Below are 21331 nucleotides of genomic sequence, written 5' to 3' on the forward strand. Positions count from 1 at the left end.
TCTGGAGCTGACTCCCACATAAACGTCATGTTTGTTTTAAACCAACTGGGCGTTAAAGACTTCAAGGTTTTAGAACTTTCCCTCTCTCCTCTCTCCCACAGTGACGAATAAGAAGCCGCCCCATGTGTCCATCACCAAGGTGAAGCGCTTCCAGGGCTCCTCGGCCTTCGCCAAGAGATCGCAGTGGACGATCAGCCAGCTGAGACAGGTCAACGGCATCGACTCCAGCAGAGTGAGTGTATGTGTGTGTGTGTGTGTGTGTGTGTGTGTGTGTGTGTGTGTGTGGCAGTAGTAGTCTCAGCAGGACAGGTGTGTGTGTGGGTGTGTGTGTGTGTGTGTGTGTAGCTGAAATGCTATTGGAGCAGCATGGGCATCTTCCAATTTTGACACCATGTCATGTAAATTGTGTCAATTTTGACACCATGTCTCTCTCTCTCTCTCTCTCCCTCCCCCCCCCCCCCATCATCTCTCTATATAAGGACTGTCCAGAGTTTGACTTGACGTTTGACAATGCCTTTGACCAGTGGGTGGCTGGCTCGGCCGGGGAGAAGGGCACCTTCATCCAGGTCCTCCACCACACCTGCCAGCGCTACAGCTCCGAGATGAGTTTGTCAACCGAGTTTGTCAACTGTCAGTCCAAACTGCTGGGAGGTAAGGAGCTCTAACCCCACACTGTTAACACTAGAACAGCCACGAGTGGGGTCATTTTAATTAGTTTTTATATCTTTGCACTCGAATCAAATTTCAGGACCCTCCTTTCATGACTTCACCACACATCACATCAGGATAAGCTAGTATAAAGCTATTTAGCAGTTTTTCTCTGTAGGAGGCAGGCTAATTTACAAGGTGGCCAACTAGTGGTCTTTGTGTGTAGCAGCTTACCATAGCAGTTTACCATTGTAAAGACTATGATCATTTGACCCCTGAGGCGGCTCTTATAGTAGGTAAAAAAAGGCACGGCTGTTCTAGTGTTAACACTACCTCCCTCTTTACCCCCCAAACATTTGCTTTGTGTGGAGCTGAACTCCCACAGCTGCTCTCAGACTGTCAACCGTTACGTTTTTGATCCTTCATGGTCCCTACCGGCACCTGTTTTTAATTATGGGCTTCTGACAGTTTATGAATTCATTATTGAACGGCTCTCTCTTTCAGCAAGACTAACAGTCTGAAAAGCACCCGATTCTCACTCCAAAGTTCATGGACTGGTTTTTTCAACGTTTTGGAAAATGACCCTGACTTTAAAGCTTTCCACTCGCTGCGCACTGATTGAAGATGATCACGAGAGAATGTCACGTTAGATTCTACATCAGAAGGTTACTATTATTCCCATTTGGTTTTGGTTTTTGCTCAAGGCAATATCGACACGTCCTAATGATGTAATCAACAGTACTGTGGTTGATACGGGGAGGTTGGAACAACCAGTCCATGGAGAACTAAACCTTTTTGTCCCAAGGAACATTAACGCACACCTCGTTAATAACAAAACACAAAAAGAAGGATTCACAACACCAATGAATTGGACATCACCATAAGCTATATGTGACAGCAGCTGGTGAAAGACACACTCGCTAGTCAAGCCAAAATATTGCAATGCAATGGATTCGGTGAGTAATCCTCACTACTCTACACTAACTAGGTAGTAGTGGGGATTACTCACCGAATCCATTGCATTGCAGTATTTTGGCTTGACTAGCGAATGTGTCATTAATTTTCAACAACGTTATGTAATGTAAATATATATATATATATATATATTTACATTTTTTCGGAATATAAGTCTGAACATTTCGTCGGTTGCCGACTTGTTACCACTTTCACCAGCTGCTGTCACATATACTTTATAGTCACTCTCTGGGGTTTTAGTAGTGTGAGCATCTCACAGGAGGCAGAGAGGGTGCTGGGAGGGATCGAAGCTTCCCTTTTTGGTCGGGGGGGGAGGTGGGGTGGGTGTTGAAGTACCCTGGGCTGTTTAATCGTCTATCGATCTGTTTACCCTCCTGCCTCCTCATTGAGCAACACTCGGGCCTGTTCACTATTCATGCTGTTATTTCTTTTCTTATTTATGCTCTGATTCTACTCCCCCGCGGTCTCCCCCCCTGTGTGTGGTGGTCCTGGGACGGGGGCCAGAGGCCTCTGTGTTGTTTGGGGAAGGTACTGTATACATTCTGTAGGTTGGGGGAGGTACTGTATACATTCTGTAGGTTGGGGGAGGTACTGTATACATTCTGTAAGTTGGGGGAGGTACTGTATGCATTCTGTAGGTTGGGGGAGGTACTGTATGCATTCTGTAGGTTGGGGGAGGTACTGTATACGTTCTGTAGGCGTACAGAATGTTTGGCAGACGGCAGAACTCGAGCCTGGACGTACTGGAAGAGCTGCTCAGTAGGATTTGAGGCGTGTGGCTATAAAAGACACACACACATAATGAAAGATGCTATTGACTTGGTTGACTAAGTTATCTGGTGGTGTGTGTGTGTGTGTGTGTGTGTGTGTGTGTGTGTGTGTGTGTGGGTGTGGGTGTGGGTGTGGGTGTGGGGAGTGGGCGTGCGTGTGGGCGTGCGTGGGTATGTGGGTGGGTGGGGTGACCGCCGGTGGAGGTGACACCTCAGCCAAAGACAGGAGGAGAGGAGAGACCGCCCGCCTGCTGTCCAACCACTGTCCCCTCCGGTTTAAGTCTCACACCAGTGTCCCCTCCGGTTTAAGTCTCACACTAGTGTCCCCTCCGGTTTAAATCTCACACCAGTGTCCCCTCCGGTTTAAGTCTCACACCAGTGTCCCCTCCGGTTTAAGTCTCACACCAGTGTCCCCTCCGGTTTAAGTCTCACACCAGTGTCCCCTCCGGTTTAAGTCTCACACCAGTGCAAAACAAATCTCATGACGCTGCTCAGGTGTGAGACCCTAACTGTGTGGGAATCTGATCTTCTGACTTCCTGTTCCTGTGGGGGAAACGGGACCGCAACCACCTCTCTGTGAAGGTCAGCGTACCGGAAAAAAGCACCACGTTATTCAAGATCCATTCTATGCTATAATAATGTTCATAACTCGTAGAAGATTAAAGACAAGGCAAGGTCTTGGCAATACCGTACGTTTGACGTGATGCCAAAATGAGTTGATTCAATAAGAACTCTGGGTTTGACACGGTCAACCATGGTCACATGCAGGTTGTTGGCTTGTATAGATTAGATCGTGATTAGGTGATACGTGTGTGACCCGAGAACGTTTAATAGCCCACTTACCACTGCACAGCAAGGGTAGAGGCTCTCAACACGGACATGCGCGCACACACACCCTTTCTTGGATACACTCTCTCGTTTGTTAGATCCGCCTTAACACAGCACGAACAACGCCAATTATCCATTCTCTGAAAGTTTGCCAGTCGATGCCTCGGCGTGTGATCATTAAGGGTGACGGCTTGTTGTCCCCGCGTGAACGTCGGCAGCGGTGGCGGAGGCAGCGCGGTGTAATGAGGGAACATGGCGTCAGTCGGACAGACAGGGGCTCAAGGACGCTTGTTGCCGTGCTGTGAGAGACGGCAGCGGTCTGACAGGACAAGGGCAGGAGGATTATCTGTAGATGGTCACAAGGAGCGAGGCCTGTTGTTCCTACGTTTATCTCAAGGACAGATTAGATGTGTCAGTACGGCGGACGGGGGGTGCATTTCATCTGAAGGCTGGTTCAGAATGACGGTGAGGCTGAATGCTAACGGTTTAGTGCTGTTCATTTTTTGCGCACCTTTTTTTTACTTTGTTGCCTCTGTACCTTGTCACTGTCCTTGCTGCTCTAGTAACCACATTTGAACATACTGTTACACAAATGATAAAGTTCTTTAACTTTTCCCTTTTAAATGACCAGACAGATACCATTGTTACGGTAGCGTTGACTCATCACTGTGTTGTTGACACTGTGTCGATGAAACACTAAGAGTCTGACTCAACATCTCAGCTAAAGCACGGAACTTCTTGTAGAAGCTTCCGCGTGAAGCACACGTGCAGATTCTGGTTTTTAGATACTTGATGGGCCGTGTAATTGGGTTTAAGCAATTAAGTCATTGCCCTGTTATCAGAGCAGACTGGGGCCACAGCTCGTTCAGGCCAGCAGATCCCCACTGACTCAGGCCTCTCGGCATTGTGCTTTGGACTGTATTATTGTATTGTATTGTATTATTAAGTCTTATTAAGTCTTATTAGGACGTTGACTATATTATTGTATTATTAAGTCTTATTAGGACATTGACTACGCTTCATCACTTATGAATTTCTTGCATGCTCAATGTTTAGTTGCTTCCTTTTTACTTTGAAGAGAGCTTGTTAATGCTAGCTTTCAGGAGGGCACTTAAGGAGAGATCTGTTTGAAGTTCTCTTGCCATATAGGTCTACTTAAAGTATACAGTCAAGGGAAACTCAGAGCCAACTTTGTGTAGTCCAGCTCTTATTAATCTAAAAACAAAACAAACCTGAGTTTCAACTTCAAAACTCTCCACTAACTAACTACTTCTAATTACATTCAATGACCCTTCATTTAAGTTTTTATAATTCCCCCCCCAGTATAACTAGATAACACTTTGAATGAAGCCATTTCAGTAACACAGGTTTTAACAATAATCAACACTTAATATTGCCCAAAATGCAGTTGTAATACTAAGTATACAAGATAATAAAGTCATTGTCTGCATCAATGCTATTTCTTGACATTCTAAATTGAGACGTTCTTCTTGATCTTCTTTTCTTGTCGCAGAAGATCAGGCCGTAAATTCAGTCATTTTCCGTTGCAAGGTCTTTTTGAACAGAATGAGGAAAGAGATGGTGTCACACCACCGTCAAGCCAGTCACCTACTGAGCCAAGGTAAGACAGAGTCAAACCAAACCCTAAACCTTAACCAAGACGATGAATATCCCTTCACTAACAAGTGGTAAGTTCCCTAAATCGTCAGTAATGATAATGCTACCTCTGCCTTGTTGAACCGATGCCGTCCAAAAAACGAAGCCTCTTCCGGAGCCTCAGGGCCTAAAACTCAGAGGCTAACCAACAGCTACTTCCCCCAGGCCATCAGGCTCATAAACAAGCCTACTGTAGACAAATGACTCATCCCCATGTATACGGACTACCTAAACCTTAAGCTCACAGCCACTTTACTACTTAAACTATCTATTTTATTTAGTATTTGTACTGCTAATTGTATCCTGTCTTATTTGTCACTTATGTCCTGTACTATTGTCACTTGCCTTATTGTCTTGTAATTATTATGCCTTATTGCCTAATAATTTAATAAGTCTTACACTTGTGTGTAAGACGGAACAATAAAACTTGAAACTTGAAACTTGCGCTCCCTGGAAGTGATGAGCTATTTATACTCCATACCGTCTTTGTGAGAGAGGGGTGTATGCTGAAAGCCACAATTGATGTGATTTATATTGAATGGCTATCACCCCTCTGACAAGCTGTCAGGCGAACCAGGGTAACTCACTCTTTGTGAGGGGATCAAAGTATATCTCACGCACAAGGACGGTACAATGGTAAACTAACCATTTTATAGTCCACTAACGGTCGATATGATACATATTTCAAAAATCAATATAAATTATATTGCAAACGATTTGTGTATAACTGCTCTAGGCACGGCTAGTAAATGAACAGGCTTGGTTCAGTGTAATTTGTAACCTTGACCATATGGAGAGAGCAGTAGAGTTCATGAATACCTACAGGAGTAGCATGGTTGTCAGTGGCACCGTGCTACACACTACGTAGTGTGCTCAGAACAGAGTGTTCTCTGTTTGTTTCCATGACCTACCTCTGTTGCTAACTGCACATTTGGTAAATGGACTGACTTATTGTCAGCGCCTTATCCCAAAGCCCTTTACAACGGCCTCTCATTCACCCATTCACACACACATTCACACACCAATGGCAGCAAACTACCATGCAAGGCGCCGGCCCGCTCTTTGGGAGCAATTTGGGGTTCAGTGTCTTGCCCAAGGACACCTCGACACGTGGCCAGCCGGGGATCGAACTGCCGAACCGCTGACCTTGTGATAGACGCCGGCTCTACCTCCTGAGCCACAGTCGCTCACTTATTCGCTAGCGCGGTCAGATTCCCTCTTCATGGGGAAATGTCAGAGGGATCTCTTCTCCTCCTCCTCCTCCTCCCTCCTCCCTCCTCCCTCCTCCTTCCTCCTCCTTCCTTCTCCTCAGTGAACGTGAGCTTAGTGAAGCATTGATGAGATTCCTGTGAGGTCGCACCTCCCCTCCGCAGGCTTAAGGAGGTGTATTTATAAAAGAGTGACTTAACACACAATTAAGAGCGGGGGGGGCAGCTCAGGTTGGAGGTAATGTCAAGGTTTGCATGAATTAAACAGCAGCAATGGACCGGGGGTGGAGAACATCCTTTGGATTTATCTTCTAATCTGCTGAAGAGAATAGGGCGCTGACGCATCTGCTAGCAGGGGTATGGTGTTGGCACAGTGGCGGGGGGGGGTTGGGGGTTGGCACAGTGGCAGGCGGGGGGGGGGGGGGGGGGGTTGGCATTTCAGTTCACCCTGCGTTGGTGGCATCAATCTTGTTGTCTTCCGGCTCCCCCCACCCCGCCCCTCTCTCTCTCTCTCTTCATCTCCCCCCTCCAACTTTTCTCTCTCTTCCTCTCCCCCCTATCCTCTCTCCCTCCCTACTACTCCCTCTCTCCCCCTTGTCCCTCTAACTGTGCCCAGCATATGCAGCTATGTCCCTGTTGAGCTGCAGGGTGTGATTGTCACACTGGGGAGGAGAGGAGAGGAGAGGAGAGGAGAGGAGTTCCGCTCCAATCTGTTTGGATGTGTTACCATCACTTAAACATAATGAACAGTTAACCTTAATCCAAGCTGATTTTAACTTCATGTTCATACCAACCTGGTATTTATGACAGGGACAAATTTCTATGTAGTCAAATCCATCTCTTGCGTTCGGTTAAATAGACAAACTCACCTCCACTGAAAAGAGTGTATCTGTAAACACACCAAAAAGAGGATCATCCTGGCACAGAATAGATATGGCAATTCACTTTGTTTCAGTTTACATACAAAATAAAATATGTGTGTTTGTGCTTGTCTGCACGCGTGCGTGTGTGTGAGCAAGGCGGTGTTAAACTGGGTCACTCAATTGCGTCAACAGAGCCTTGAGGGTGAATGACGATATCGTGTCGACCAGGGTCCTGTTTTGATAATATCGGCCCGTTCTCAACGGCCCTCGTTGGCCTGCCGTTCCTTGATTAGAGGTCTTAGGCGGTGTTTTGGTTCGCTTTTCCTCCTTTTCTACACACTTGTCGTTCGAATTTTCAGACATTCCTGGAACTTTTGCTGCCCCCCCCCAAAAAGGTATTTTGTTGCAACCGCCTTTGTCTTCCAGAACCCGCCCTGATCGTTGTGATTTCATGGGGGTGTCGGAAAACAAATTCTTCCTGCATTGTTGAAGTAGGAGTGTCCTGGACGTCACCTACACTACAGGAAGGTCAGATTCCTTCACGGGGAAAGATCACAGAACCTTTACAAGAGCCCCATTTCAGAGAATTTGACCGGTGAGACAGAAATACATGATCATAACAGATGTCAAAGTCACGCGTGTGCCAACATCGGTGTCAGCAGAGCCTCCTAGCTGGTTGTTCACACCGCTGAAGTGACGTTTGTCCTGGAAGAACGAGGCACAGCGGTGCTTGTTGTTGGATAGAAAACCTTGAGGAACATCCTTGATGAAGAGCCACAGCAGAGGGAGAAGACAAAGACTTGAGTCACTGTGCATGCACACACACACACACACACACACATACACACACATCACACACACACACACACACAGCCCCTGACAGACACCAGTCATAGTCACTGTAGCCCCCTCCTCCTGGCCTGCTCTGTAATTACACCCACCAGGGGGCAGTCCTGCCCACGCTACTGCCCCGCCAGAACAGCCCAACCCAGGGGAGAGGGAGGTGTGTGTGTGTGTGTGTGTGTGTGTGTGTGTGTGTGTGTGTGTGTGTGTGTGTGGGATGGAGGATGTCGAGAGAGAGAGAGAATGTGTGTGTGTGTGTGTGTGTGTGTGTGTGTGTGTGTGTGTGTGCGTGCGTGCGTGTGTGTATGTGATGGATGGATGGAGGATGCGGAGAAAGTGAAGGGTGTGTGTGTGGGAGGATGAGGAAAGTATCAGTCTCTCGAGGCTCCCTCTCAAGAGGGGGTGATTAGAGGATCTGTGTTGAAGGTTGAAATAGTTTGTGTGTGTGTGTGTGTGTGTGTGTGTGCGTGCGTGCGTGCGTGCGTGCGTGCGCGCGCTTCTTCTCTCAGGAGTGTTGCCGTGGGTGGCTTTGAGGTAACTGCATAGCTTATTATTGAACCGCTTGTTATAAATAATTGTATTCCGTCTGAGCTGAAGTTAGCGGTAGTCACATTCTAGCCAGATGGCTTTGGCTGATGTCGTCGGTCCCCGGGCGACCGCAGCGCACGGCAGACAAGGAAAGAAGAAACTTTCTCTCTCTCTTCCATGGACGGTCCTGACACACGGAGCGAGGGGAAGGGAAGGTCGTTCTGCCACCGCGCCTCTCCTCCGTGATCGATTCAGTCAGTCTAGGAGACCCCAGAGAGAAAACGTTTATTTAAAAAAAAAAATGTTATATCTCCCTTTTCAGCAGACAGCGTTGACTTTATCAAGTTAGTTCGCTTCCTTTGAAGCGTCACCAGCTGTCGTCCCCGGCTGCTGTTGGGACCTGTCACGCGTCCCGCTGTGGCGGTGCTCCGCAGAATTACCCATCAGCCTCCTTCGCCGGGAGCCTCCTGTGGGAGACCACCCGTGGCTGTTCCAGGAACACAGCCCTTCCTCCCCCTGCAGCACCTGTTGTGTATCTCATTTATTATGTCATTATTCATTGAGCTCAAAGGACGTATGGAAGTGTCGGGTCTTACGACTTCCACTTTTCCGGTCCCTACTAGATCAGTAAAAGAGGAGGCTATATAATATTGTGCTTTTATGGTCCATCAACCAAAACATCTAACAAAAAATAACAAAAAAAATTATAGAATGAGGGTTGTGACTGATCAAGCTGTGTACTGCTGTACCTGGTTAGATTAGATTAGATGAGATTCAACCTTTTTGTCATTGCAGACTACAATGAAATGTAGTCTTGTTTCATGTGTTTTTGGCTCTAGGCACAGGGTCAGCCATAGTCAGCGCCCCTGGAGCAATTAGGAGGTTAAGTGCCTTGCTCAAGGGCACAACAGCAGTGGCAGGCACCTTAGATCTGATGCCAGCAACCCTCCAGTCACTATCTCACATGCAGCTCCCTCCTGCGGCGGGGATCGAACCAGAGACCTTCCGATTGCTAATGGGCCTCTCTAACCTCTAGGCTACTGCCTAGTTTGGTTGTATTAGTCATCGGGTGTTGGGTAGCTAACTCCCGGCCCAAAGTGGATGTCCCCTATGGGTGCTGGGGTCTCCTGACTGAAGGCATCAGTTACATTGAGGTCTATTGTGCTTCCCTCTACAGCCTAGTCAGAGGGGCACATTGTTAGCCCAGACCTCTGTTTTTGTGTGTGTGCCTGTGTGTGTGTGTTTGTGTGTGTGTGTGTGTGTGTGTGAGCCTTTGTGTGTGCGTATGTGTGTGTGCGTGTGTGTGCGTGTGTTTGCCTGTGTGTGCCTGTGTGTGTGTGTGTGCCTGTGTGTGTGTGTGTGTGTGTGTGTGTGTGTGTGTGTGTGTGTGTGTGTGTGCCTGCCTGCCTGCCTGCCTGCCTGCCTGTGTGTCTGTGTTTTGTCCATTGTGCTCACGGAACACTGTGGTACCAGTTGTCCGGTGAAGAATGGTTCCTTCAGAACTTCAGAGCACACGTCCGAAAGCCCCCCTATTGTCTCCCTGGACCGCCAAAGCGGCCCACCGTGTCAACAAGAGACACAACACAGATGTATCAGCCCAAAAGTTGCTCACCGCCCTCGGATATACAGTATATCTACATTGAAGCCATGGAATTCTATCTATGGCACAGGCACGATGCTCTGAGGAGAAAGCATCAGGGAGACCGTGGTCTCCAGTAAAAGCCTGGCTGTTAGCGTAGCGAGCGACAGCCGCGCTCCCCGAAGCTTCTGGAGATTAATAACTTGTCAGTTGCAGCGTCCTCAGGGCCGGGGCTATCAGAGGAAGACTCTAGTCTGTTCTATTCCTTCATATATCCGTGTACACACTCACACACATACGCACACACACACACACACACACACACACTTGTATGCCAAACACAAAAGGAGACACACACACTACCCACAACCTTTTTCAACACAGTTTTTAGCTGTCTTGCGGTGGATTTATTGCAAATTGTAAATAGCTCTCTTGTATCAGGCACTTTTCCAAAGACTTTGAAAAGTGCTGTGGTCAAACCGCTACAGAAAAACAGCTGCTTAGATTCCTCCGTAATAGATAACAACAGACTCATCTCTAACCTGCCATTTATAGGTAAAGTACTTGAGAAAAACGGTCTATAAACAGCTAGCTCAATGAATTCCTGAACTGTAGCCTTCTCCATCACTTTCAATCTGGGTTTAGGCCTAATCACAGCACTGAGACAGCTCTTATTAAGGTTTTAAATGACATTAACCTTAACACTGATGCGGGAAAAGTGTCAGTTCTAGTGCTATTGGACCTTAGTGCTGCATTTGTTACTGTTGATCATGATATACTCCGGCTAGATATACACAGGCTAGAAAACTGGGTAGGCTTATCTGACACAATGTCTTACAATGGTTCAGGACAGGGACTACTTTGTCTCAGTTGGTAACTATATGTCTGACTGCACAAGCATGACGTGTGGAGTTCCCCACGGTTCCATTTTAGGGCCTCTTTTATTCAACTTAGGGGGTGTTCTCACTAGAACATTTGCTTCACTTGAAACAGAGTTTAGGATAAAATTTGCTTTGCTCTGCGTCGTTTGGAGCTGTGAGAACGCGCATTAGAAGTCGCTCCCGGAGCAAAGAACCAACGGATGCTCCGCTTGAAAAGGGTCGTTTCGCTCCGATTAGAAACGATGCATCGAGGCTGTCCATAGGAAAACAACAGCGTCTGCGTGTTGATCTGGATAAGAGCGGGACGAACGGGCAATGTAGAAGCCATTTCACTGTTTTGATATTAGTTTAGTATAATTATTAGTTGTAGCTTATTATTGTATTTGATTATTGTATTTGCTTAAGTATCAGGAGTTATTGTTTCCATATGTTGTTTATTATTTTGGTCACTAGGGGGACTTCACACAGGTAGACCTCACTCATAGGGTATTTAGATAGGCTGCTAATGGGGTTAGGAAGTGCACCTGGTGGACATACGGTTTTTACCATCCAAACATATCATCTAAACGTAACATCTCAGTCAGCTGCATGGATATGGAATTGTTTGCCTGATTTACTTGGAATAAACCAACAAAACGTGAGAATCCTTGAGTACAATGACACTTCTTTGCCAGCATGCATGATGCGTAAGATCTTTGTTCTGATGGTGCGCCAAGTATTGGCTTTATAGTTGCAAGTAGTTAGCCAATACATTAAGTAAAAACCGTGTCCTGGGAACATCAGACTTCAAGCCAAGCTGTTTGCCCTGATAATATCAAACCAGGTGACAGTGCTTCTAACATGAATGTTGCATGTTCCAGACTAAGTCAGAATGCTATCTCCAAATCACGAGTCTCTACAACATCTTCACGACTAGAACGGATCAAAGCTGAAGCTGAGAAGGCAGCTCTCCTGGAACGTGTCGCTGCTCTACAGAAAATGCATCAATTGGAAGCAGAAGAAGAAAAGTTGAGGAGACAAAAGGAACAACTAGCATTGGAGACAGAGTTGGCAGCATTCAATGCAAAACTCAGTGTTTTTAAGGAAAATTAATCACGGCATAGCTCCAGAGTGTCACATCATGGAAGGGACTCTAATGTTGAAAAGGCCCAAGCTCCCATCACAAGTATGCTCAATCCTGGTGCTGCCACCTACAGACCAAAGGAAAGGACAAAAGTTTGGATTAATGATTGCTCAACAGCACTCCCACTGGTTGTTCGTCCAAAGGACAGGACACAGATAGGAACTTCACAATCAGAATCTCAAACTCAAGTATTGAGGGATGTGGGTCAAAATGATATTGTTGTTATTATGCAAAGGCAAAATGACATTACAACTTTATTGGTTCAACAAAATCTTGCCTCTGCTCTTCCAGCAAGACAAATTCCTGTGTTTGATGGAGACCCCCTCCAATACCATGCTTTTATGCGAGCATTTCAGAATGGAGTCGAAGAAAAGTCCAACAACTACAGTGACTGTTTGCACTTTTTGGAACAGTACACTAGGGGTCCGCCAAAGGAGATTGCACAGCTGCGAGCATCTGCCTCCTGAGCAAGGATACCATAGGGCTAAAGATCTTCTCATTGAGCACTTTGGTAATGAGTATAAAATCAGCGCTGCTTACATGGATAAAGCTTTTAGCTGGACACCAATCAAAAGAGAAGATGTCAAGGCACTACAGGCGTTTGCTTTGTTCCTCCGTGGATGTTGCAATGCAAAAGAGCAGATCCAGCATATGAGGGACTTGGATATACCGTCCAACATGAGGAACATAGTGTTGAAGTTGCCCTATGGGCTCCGGGAAAAGTGGAGAAGCACTGCATGTGACCTGCTGGAGCGCCATGGTCAGAGGGCTATGTTCAGTGATTTAGTTGGATTCATTGAAAAACAAGTCAGAACAGCCACGGATCCACTGTTTGGCAACATTCAGGACACCCAAACCACTTCAAGTAAAGGCTCAATTCCAAGTCAGATAAAGGATCTGAAAGAGCGCAAAGGAAGCAGTTTTGCCACAAATGTGACTGCAGTAGGAGGAAAAGGGCGACCTGAATGGATGGAAAATAAATCACATTCCTCCACTCCTCCTTTCCAAGGCTGCATGTTTTGTAAAAAGAGTGGTCACTCTCTGGAGAAGTGCACACAATTCAAAGGAAAGTTGCACCGGGAAAAGATTGACTTCATTAAGGAAAAAAGGATCTGTTTCGGCTGATTAAAGGTGGGCCATGTTAGCAAAGCCTGCGAAGAGCGATTGACTTGTGATGTGTGCAGCCTAAAGCATCCTGGAATTCTCCACATTAAACATCAGGTTAAAGGAACACGGTCACAACAATTTGAAGTGCCCAAAGAACCAGCAGTCACGGCACCAGCAGTCACCACTGAAAATGCTGCACCAAAAACGTGTGGCCATATTGGGGCCGGTTTTGAGGATGATTGCATCTTTTCAATTGTACCAGTCCAAGTTAAAGCAAAAAAGGGTGATATCATACTACAAACCTACGCTTTTTTGGATCCTGGTAGCTCTGGTACATTCTGTACAGAAAGTCTGGTTCAACGATTGAACGTGAAGAAACGAAGTACCAACTTTATGTTGCGGATGTTGGGACAGGAAAAAACGATTGCCAGTCATATTGTATCTGGACTAGAGGTGTCAGGATTGGACAACGATGATTTCATTGACTTACCTGATGTTGTTACCCAAAGATGCATGCCTGTTTCCCAGCACAACATCCCCAGGCAAGATGATGTGGATCAATGGCCATATCTCAATTGTGTCAAGCTCCATCAAATTGACTCTGACATTGACCTTCTCATTGGAACTAATGCATCAAAGGTAATAGAACCATGGGAACTCATTAACAGTCAAGAAGATGGGCCCTATGCTGTAAGGACTAAAGTGGGATGGGTGCTTAATGGCCCACTTCGAGCTGGCAACGACGACAGGAGCAAGAGTGGCAACTCCATAACTGCCAATCGAATATCTCTAGTTCAAATAGAAGAGATGATGGTTCAGCAGTACAACCATGACTTCAATGAGAAGACTTCAGAGAAACAAAGCACAATTCCTCGGATGGAACTCACAGCTGCTGTTCTGGCAGTGAGGGTTGATGGGATGCTGCAAAAGGAGTTGCAACTTGAGTTGGAAAAGTCCACATTCTGGACGGATAGTACAACAGTGCTTAAGTACATCAGCAACGAAACCAAGCAGTTCCACACCTTTGTTGCAAATAGAACAGCAGCCATAAGAGAAGCTACCAGTGTGGAACAGTGGAGGTACATCGGTACCAAGGAGAATCCATCGGATGATGTGTCAAGAGGATGAAAGCCACTGACTTCCTGGCAAGCAAAAGGTGGAGTAAAGGACCAGAATTTCTGTCCAAGCCAGAAGAGGAGTGGCCTAAGTCTGACTTGAAGATTCATGGGATCGCTGAAGATGACCCGGAGGTCAAAAGAGACTTGACAGTCAATCTTATTGTCACGGCTGGAGAGAGCCTCACCAACCAACTGATGAGCTACTTTTCAACCTGGCAGAAACTGAAAACTGCCGTAGCCTGGTTTCTGAGAATCAAGCAATGTCTCAAGCTGCTGCGACAGAAAAGAAAGGAAATCCAAGCTGCTGTCTGTGAAGAAAGAAAAAGAGTGAAACGGAGCAGGACTCAGAGAAGGACGAGGCGCCGGGCAGCCCGACAAGTCCTCCAGGTGGAGAGGGACCCAAGCGGCGAGGCAGGAAGCCCAAGGCAGAGAAGATGCTCCTACTGCAGCAGCAAGACCCCCACGGCTCAGGCAGTGAAATGGACACGGACGAGACGGACAGGAAGAGGAAGAAGACGCCGGAGGACAAGTCCAAAAGAGGAGGAGAGGAGGAGAAGAGGCCGGACGGGAGGAGGAAGAAGGAGGAGGGCAAAGCGAAGGAGTTGGACGGGGGGAAGGAGCCCGAGGCAGAGCGGAGGAGAACCTCCAAAGAGGAGAGGTCCTCCGACTCGGACAACGAGGAGAAGAGTAAGGGGCGAAAGAGGCAGCAGACAGCAGCTGAGACGGAACGACGTAAACAAGACGAGACGAAAGAGCAAAACAAAGAAGATAGAAAGAAAGGGGAGGAGAGGAAAGGCCTGTCACAAAGCTGTGTCTACTACTGGAGGCTGAAGACTAAGACTCAGACTTATGACCGTAACGACCGTGACTTTTCTAACCTTTTTCTTTTCTACAGGGTCTACTACCAAAGAAGAAGATCGCATAGTGCGAATTAAAAATGTATTTATTGTTATTGCTTTTTTGGGGGGGTTAAATAGCTTCTTCAGAAATATTTGTGTAATTGTGTATAATGCCCAATTAGGGGCCGGAGTGTAGAAGCCATTTCACTGTTTTGATATTAGTTTAGTATAATTATTAGTTGTAGCTTATTATTGTATTTGATTATTGTATTTGCTATCAGGAGTTATTGTTTCCATATGTTGTTTATTATTTTGGTCACTAGGGGGACTTCACACAGGTAGACCTCACTCATAGGGTATTTAGGCTGCTAATGGGGTTAGGAAGTGCACCTGGTGGACATACGGTTTTTACCATCCAAACATATCATCTAAACATCTAAACGTAACATCTCAGTCAGCTGCATGGATATGGAATTGTTTGCCTGATTTACTTGGAATAAACCAACAAAATGTGAGAATCCTTGTGGACAATGAAACTTCTTTGCCAGCATGCATGATGCGTAAGAATCAGCTACCACGTCTGTTGCTTCGATTGCGTATGTTACTTCGTTTACATGAAGGGCTGTGAGAACGCAAATCAGAGAAATAATTTATGCAACAATGTTGCAAACTCATCCACTTGCTCCGGCTCATAATTCAGACTTTCATGTGAGAACATGACCTTCTACATGCTCCCGTTAGGATAACTCAGTCAGGATAACATAGTTGCCTATAACATGTATGTTGATGACACACACATTTATGTAGCCCTTTTATTTCTCAAGAGGATCTTGCACCAATAGACTCCCTTTATGAACTGCATTGATCAAATTAAAAGACAAGAGTGAGATTTATCTTTGGAGCCCAAAAAAAAGCATTCAAAATGCTGCTGCAAGAGTCCTGACTAAAACTAGGTAATAGTTTGATCACATTTCTCATTAGATCATTACACTGGCTCCCGGTATCTCACAGAATATATTTTAAAGTCATGCTTCTGGTCTACAAATCTCTGAATGTTGTAGGGCCAAAGTACATCTCAAACGTGCCTTATGAACCTGCTAGAGCCCTGAGATCATCTGAGGCTGACCTTTTTAACAGTTCCTAGAGTGAGCACCAAATGTGGTGACTCAGCATTCGCTCACTATGCAGTACAACACTGGAACCGTAGGTCAGCCAACATTAGGTCCATTTTTACAAAATACGCTGATGACCTTTATGTTCTGTTCTGCTTTTAATTGAGTGTATTTTAAAGAGTTAGGCTAGGCTTTTTTCTAACTGATTTGATTTTGTTTTAAACCTGAACATTTTAAATAGCTACTTATTCATAGTTATTTTATCTCATGTTTTTATGTAAAGCACTTATGAGTCTACATTAAGTTGTGTGCAAACACACACACACAAACACACACACACACACACACACACACACACACACACACACACAACAAGGACAAACAAGGACACTCACGCGCACACACCAGGGGTTCCCGGAAGCCAGTCAGCTGATGCTGGAGTTATAAAAAGTGAAAGAGGAAACGCCTGCCAGCCCCTAGCCTAGAAAGAGCCCTGCAGCTGTTGTTCAGGTGTCCAGACAGCTGAGAGGCTTGTGTTAGTTCACTCCGGGAGGTGGAGAAGCCCCCCCCCCCCCCCCCGCTCAGCCCACCGCGTGTGAGACTGAGGTTAATTTCATCGGGTCGTTTCTCACCGGAAACCAATCCTTTGAAAGGAACTCATTAGCGGGCGACCCCAGGACGTCCCTGATTGGGCCGCTGTCTGTTTTTATCGTCTTGCGCCCCCTCCCCACTAATCACGCCGTGACGCGGGTCGCTGACCTAAGCATCGCCGGCAGATAATGAAACAGGTGATGGATGGAGACACAGCGCCACACAGACTCCTACTTTATCAGACAAGAACAAGTTTAGTCTCAAACTCTCTCCTCCACAGGATGTTCACTCTGATCACCTCCCACTCGACAGTGAACTCATGATCTCTCTCTCTCTCTCTTTCTCTCTACCTCCTCCCTGCTCCCTTTCCCTCTTTTTCTGCCTCCGTCTCTCTCGTATCTCTCTCTCGCCCCCTCCCTGTCTCTCTCTCTTCCTCTCTCCCTGTCTCTCTCTCTCTTCCTCTCTCCCTGTCTCCCTCTCTCTTGCATCTCCCTCTCTCTCACCCTCCCTGTCTATCTCTCTCTTCCTCCCTCCCTCTCTCTCGTATCGCTCTCCCTCACCCTCCCTGTCTATCTCTCTCTTCCTCCCTCCCTCTCTCTCGTATCTCCCTCTCTCTCACCATCCCTGTCTATCTCTCACTTACTCCCTCACCCTCCCTGTCTCTATCCCTCTCTCCCTCCCTGTGCCCCCCCCTCCTCCTCCTCCTCCTCCTCATCTCTTCTCTCTTCCTCACAGGTAACAGCATCCTGCACTCAGCGGCCGACAGTGTGACCAGCGCGGTGCAGAAGGCCAGCCAGGCGCTGAACGAGCGCGGCGAGCGGTTAGGGCGGGCGGAGGAGAAGACAGGGGAGATGATGAACAGCGCCGAGGTGTTCTCCGTCACGGCACAGAAGGTGAGATCGCCGCCCCCCCCCCTTACACTTTCCCCTCTCGTCAGAATCCCAACTTTCACTCACCCTCCGTTCAACGCAGCTTTTTTACCGGGCACGTCAGTCACGTAGCGCACTAAGGCGCAGGCCATATCGTCGCAGGGTCTTTGGTCCTGCATGTCACCCCCCCCCCTCTCTCTCTCTCTCTCTCTCTCTCTCTCTCTCACCCTCTCACCCATCCTTCCTATATCTCCCACTCCTTCTCTCTCTTAGTCTCTCCGTCCCCACTTCTTCCTCTCTGCATGGGTTTTGTCATCTCCTCCATCCGCCCCTATCCCTCTCAAGCCAGGAGGACTCATCACGCGCCGATTAACGACTTAATACGCAGAATTCGCAGAATTCCATTTTACCGCAAAAAAACAGGGAGGGAATTCTTGTGTTCGTTTGGAGCTTTTCTAACACGTTCGCTGTGTTTCGGACGGACCACGCCACTTCACCATCCCTCTGTTCTGTGGGGGGGGGGGGGGGGGGGGGCGGTTGGGTTGTGCTTGGGGGGTAGTGGTGGTCTAGTGGATAGTGAGTTGGACTTGTGATCGGAAGGTTGTGAGTTCAAATCCCGCCTGAAACCACACCACTACTAGTGTGCCCTTGAGTAAGGCACTTTGCCCTCAGTTACTCCAGGGGGAATGTCCCTGTAATTCGTAATTGTAAATCGCTTTGGATTAAAAGCGTCTGCTAAATGGCAAAATTAAAATGATTAAATTACCCATTTGTTTGTTCCTAAAGCCCTCTACTCTACAATTGAACCCACCCAACACAGAAATGACCACAGGTTTTGAATAATGCATCGCTGTGACGATGGACTAATTGAAAGCCGTTTGAAGGGACAGATTTGGCCTCGCTGTCCACAGCCGCCCCCCCCCCCCCCCCCACCCCCGCGGTGTTAATTGACTAAGGCTGTGGAAAAAAACTTCCCTGCTTTTCTCTAACCCAGCGGAGAATGGCTATAAACTTCCCCCATACAGACTCACACACACACACACAGACACACACACACACACACACACTGTTAGCTTCTTCCTCATTCCATCCAAGCCATTAGACGCTTCGTTTTGTGGGCTGCTTAACTAATCGGTTGGCTTGCACTTTTGGTGTTAAGACTCACTAAAGCATTCCCAGGGGGCAGTTTGTTTAAAAATCTGCAGCCATACAGTGCACTCTGATCACCAAGCGCCCGTGACGTCAGAGATACTCTAGTTCCTCTTCCTCCTGCAGTGGGGAGTCTTGACTTTCCCACCGGGCAATGACAACCACCGAGACCTGTCCTGGCATTAAGCATAGATATTATTTTGAATGATTTAGCTATTCCTTCATTATGCCTGTGTTCCATATGTATGAGGAGAGTTAGGAGCACTCTGGACGCTTCATCTTAATGCTGGAATCACTGCCAAGAGGCTTAAGAAAGTAATGAGACCCTGCGTGAGTTTTTCCTCCAGCAGGCCATCTTGACTCTGGCTCTCTATCTGTCTCTCTGCAGGCAGTCTCACCTGCTGGGCCTCTTTGTGTGACATGGGTTCATTAGAAACACTATTGGGCTACCTGTACCATCCATCCTACCTGTACCATCCATCCAGCCCCCTGCCCTGTCTGCCCTGTCTGCATGGCCGTCTGTGCTGCTCTGCTGCCCCCTCCTGTTCACTGTGTATATTTCACTTCTCTGGCTTCTTTGCTCCACTATCGCAACGTATGTGTGTGTGTGTGTGCATGCGTGCATGGTTGTGCGTGTGCACACGCGTGAGTAGAGGGTGTGTTTGTACTTACGATCGTATGTGCATGTGGTGTGTGTGTGTGTGTGTAGGCGTCTCCACTCAGGTCCACTCCGGGTTGTGAATGAGATGAGTGGCTCTGGCCTTTTCCCTAACGAGCTCCCTACCAGGCCCTTTTAGACCCCTCGTTAATGAGATTAATGAAGTTGCGGTGTGTCCCCCGTCACTGCCCGAATATAAAAAAAACTAAAAAAAACTGGACCCCGGCCACTTCGCAGCGCCTGAGGAACAGGAGCAGCCTAATAGTTATTATCCCTCTCTGCCAGCGGTAATAAGCCCAGTGTGGTTCCTGCATCTCACCCTTCTATTACTCTCCACCACCACCACCACCACCACCACCAGCAGCCTGTTTAGCTACAGAAGGAACATCAATAAGGTTCTTTCTTTACTTTGTTGTTTTTTCGTTTGGCTCTCGATATGCTGATCGGGGTTGGGGGGGTTTCACCTCGGTTGCAGTTTTCACGATTGACGAATGTTAATGTTGATGATGCTGGTTTTTTCGGGTTCATATATCCAGCCTGTCTGGCAACCTGGCGACGTTGTGTAAACTCATTTATTCCGAGTGCCGTGCGGTATTTACCGCTCCGATGTCGGAGGGATGTTTTAGTTTGGGTTTAATTGATTGGGATTACATTTATCGTCTGTCACCATTTTTCATACAGTCTTACAGCTGTATTACAGTTACAGAGTTACTACATTTGTATGAACTGTTCTCTTCCCTCTCTCTCTCTCTCTCTCTCTTTCTGCAGCTCGCCATGAAGCACAGAAATTAAACCGTTGCCAAACCTTCAGGGGGGAGGGGGGGGGGTGTCCGCAGAGCGCGCCAGACGCAAAACGCGGGACGGATTTTCAGCGTTTATTATTTCACAATGTTTTAATATCATTACTATCGTTAACAACAGTAACATTTTAATTTGTGTTATTTTTGGGGGTGTAACTCGTTCTTATCGATGAAGATAAGATGGCGGAGCGGGATGGGTGTGGGGGTGGGGGTGGGGGTGGGGGTCGGGGTGGGGGTGGGGGGAGAAAGAGAGGGAAAGAACCTTCTGGGACAGTTCTGACAAAAAACGTTCACGCCTTCTTTACTTCCTCTGACTTCCCAAGAGAAACCCCTGCCCTGGCCGAACACAGCAATGACTGACAACCATGGTCATTAGCACCCCCTTCTCTCCCCAACACTCCCCCCCAGTCACACACCCAGTCACACCACAGCCCCCAACCCCCCACCCCGACACACCTCACCCCCAAACCGCCAATCTCGGAGTGCAAAGACCAGAAATACAATGCTTCAGGTTCCACTCTCAAATGAAGTGACTCAGATGAGTTGATACTGAGTGATACTGAGCTGATACTCAGTGCTGGAAGAGTGGGACTTGACATGCACCCCAAGTGCTGAGGGATGTTGTTGATATTGGCATCAATACAGACATGGAAACAAGATCATTACACAGTACAGCCGTACCCTACACTGTTTGGGCAGTCTTAATCGTTGTGGCCATTCATTTCAGATATTACCAGTGTTGCGGACATTATTCCATGAATTCTAGAGAGGGTGAGACTGTGAGTACAGGGACAATGTCCCATGTCAGGGCTACCACACACCACTAACACACTACTGCCTGTATCAGTTCTGTTTAGGCCCACCCAGATGGTATATGGTATATAATATGCTTTTTCAGAGTTCTAGGTTTTGCAAACATGGAAGTTTTAGCTAGGCTGTACTGTTTGTAACATTTTGAAAGTACACTTGAGGCAGGTGGTTGTGAGGATAAGATCTATTTAAGGTACTTGTGGACGTTTTGGACGACCCTAGTATAGTACCATTGTCAACAAGCTTCAGCTATTGTAAAAAGCATAATTGTACCACGATTATCAATGTCAGTACAGTTGAATCATCCCTAAAACTAAACTTTAAAATCCACCCCTGGCTGTAATTTCAACTAAAATCTTCCAGTCGTCGACTTTTT

At 47.1% G+C, this 21331-nt stretch overlaps 1 protein-coding gene across 1 annotated transcript in view; it reads left to right on the plus strand.

The window, feature by feature from the left end:
* Positions 1-20293, plus strand: part of stxbp6 (syntaxin binding protein 6 (amisyn)) — a gene marked incomplete at its 5' end in the record, with an annotated part of 122789 nt that extends 102496 nt beyond the window's left edge. The window contains 4 exons of the mRNA XM_080523596.1: positions 102-232; positions 480-651; positions 17405-17562; positions 20114-20293. Coding sequence (XP_080379722.1) covers positions 102-232; positions 480-651; positions 17405-17562; positions 20114-20137 — 485 coding nt within the window. The 3' untranslated portion in view covers positions 20138-20293. The remainder of the gene's footprint in view (positions 1-101; positions 233-479; positions 652-17404; positions 17563-20113) is intronic.
* Positions 20294-21331: the final 1038 nt, after the last annotated feature.

This window comes from Nansenia antarctica (assembly GCF_963989245.1).
Source record: "Nansenia antarctica genome assembly, chromosome: 1".
NCBI lineage: Eukaryota > Metazoa > Chordata > Actinopteri > Argentiniformes > Microstomatidae > Nansenia > Nansenia antarctica.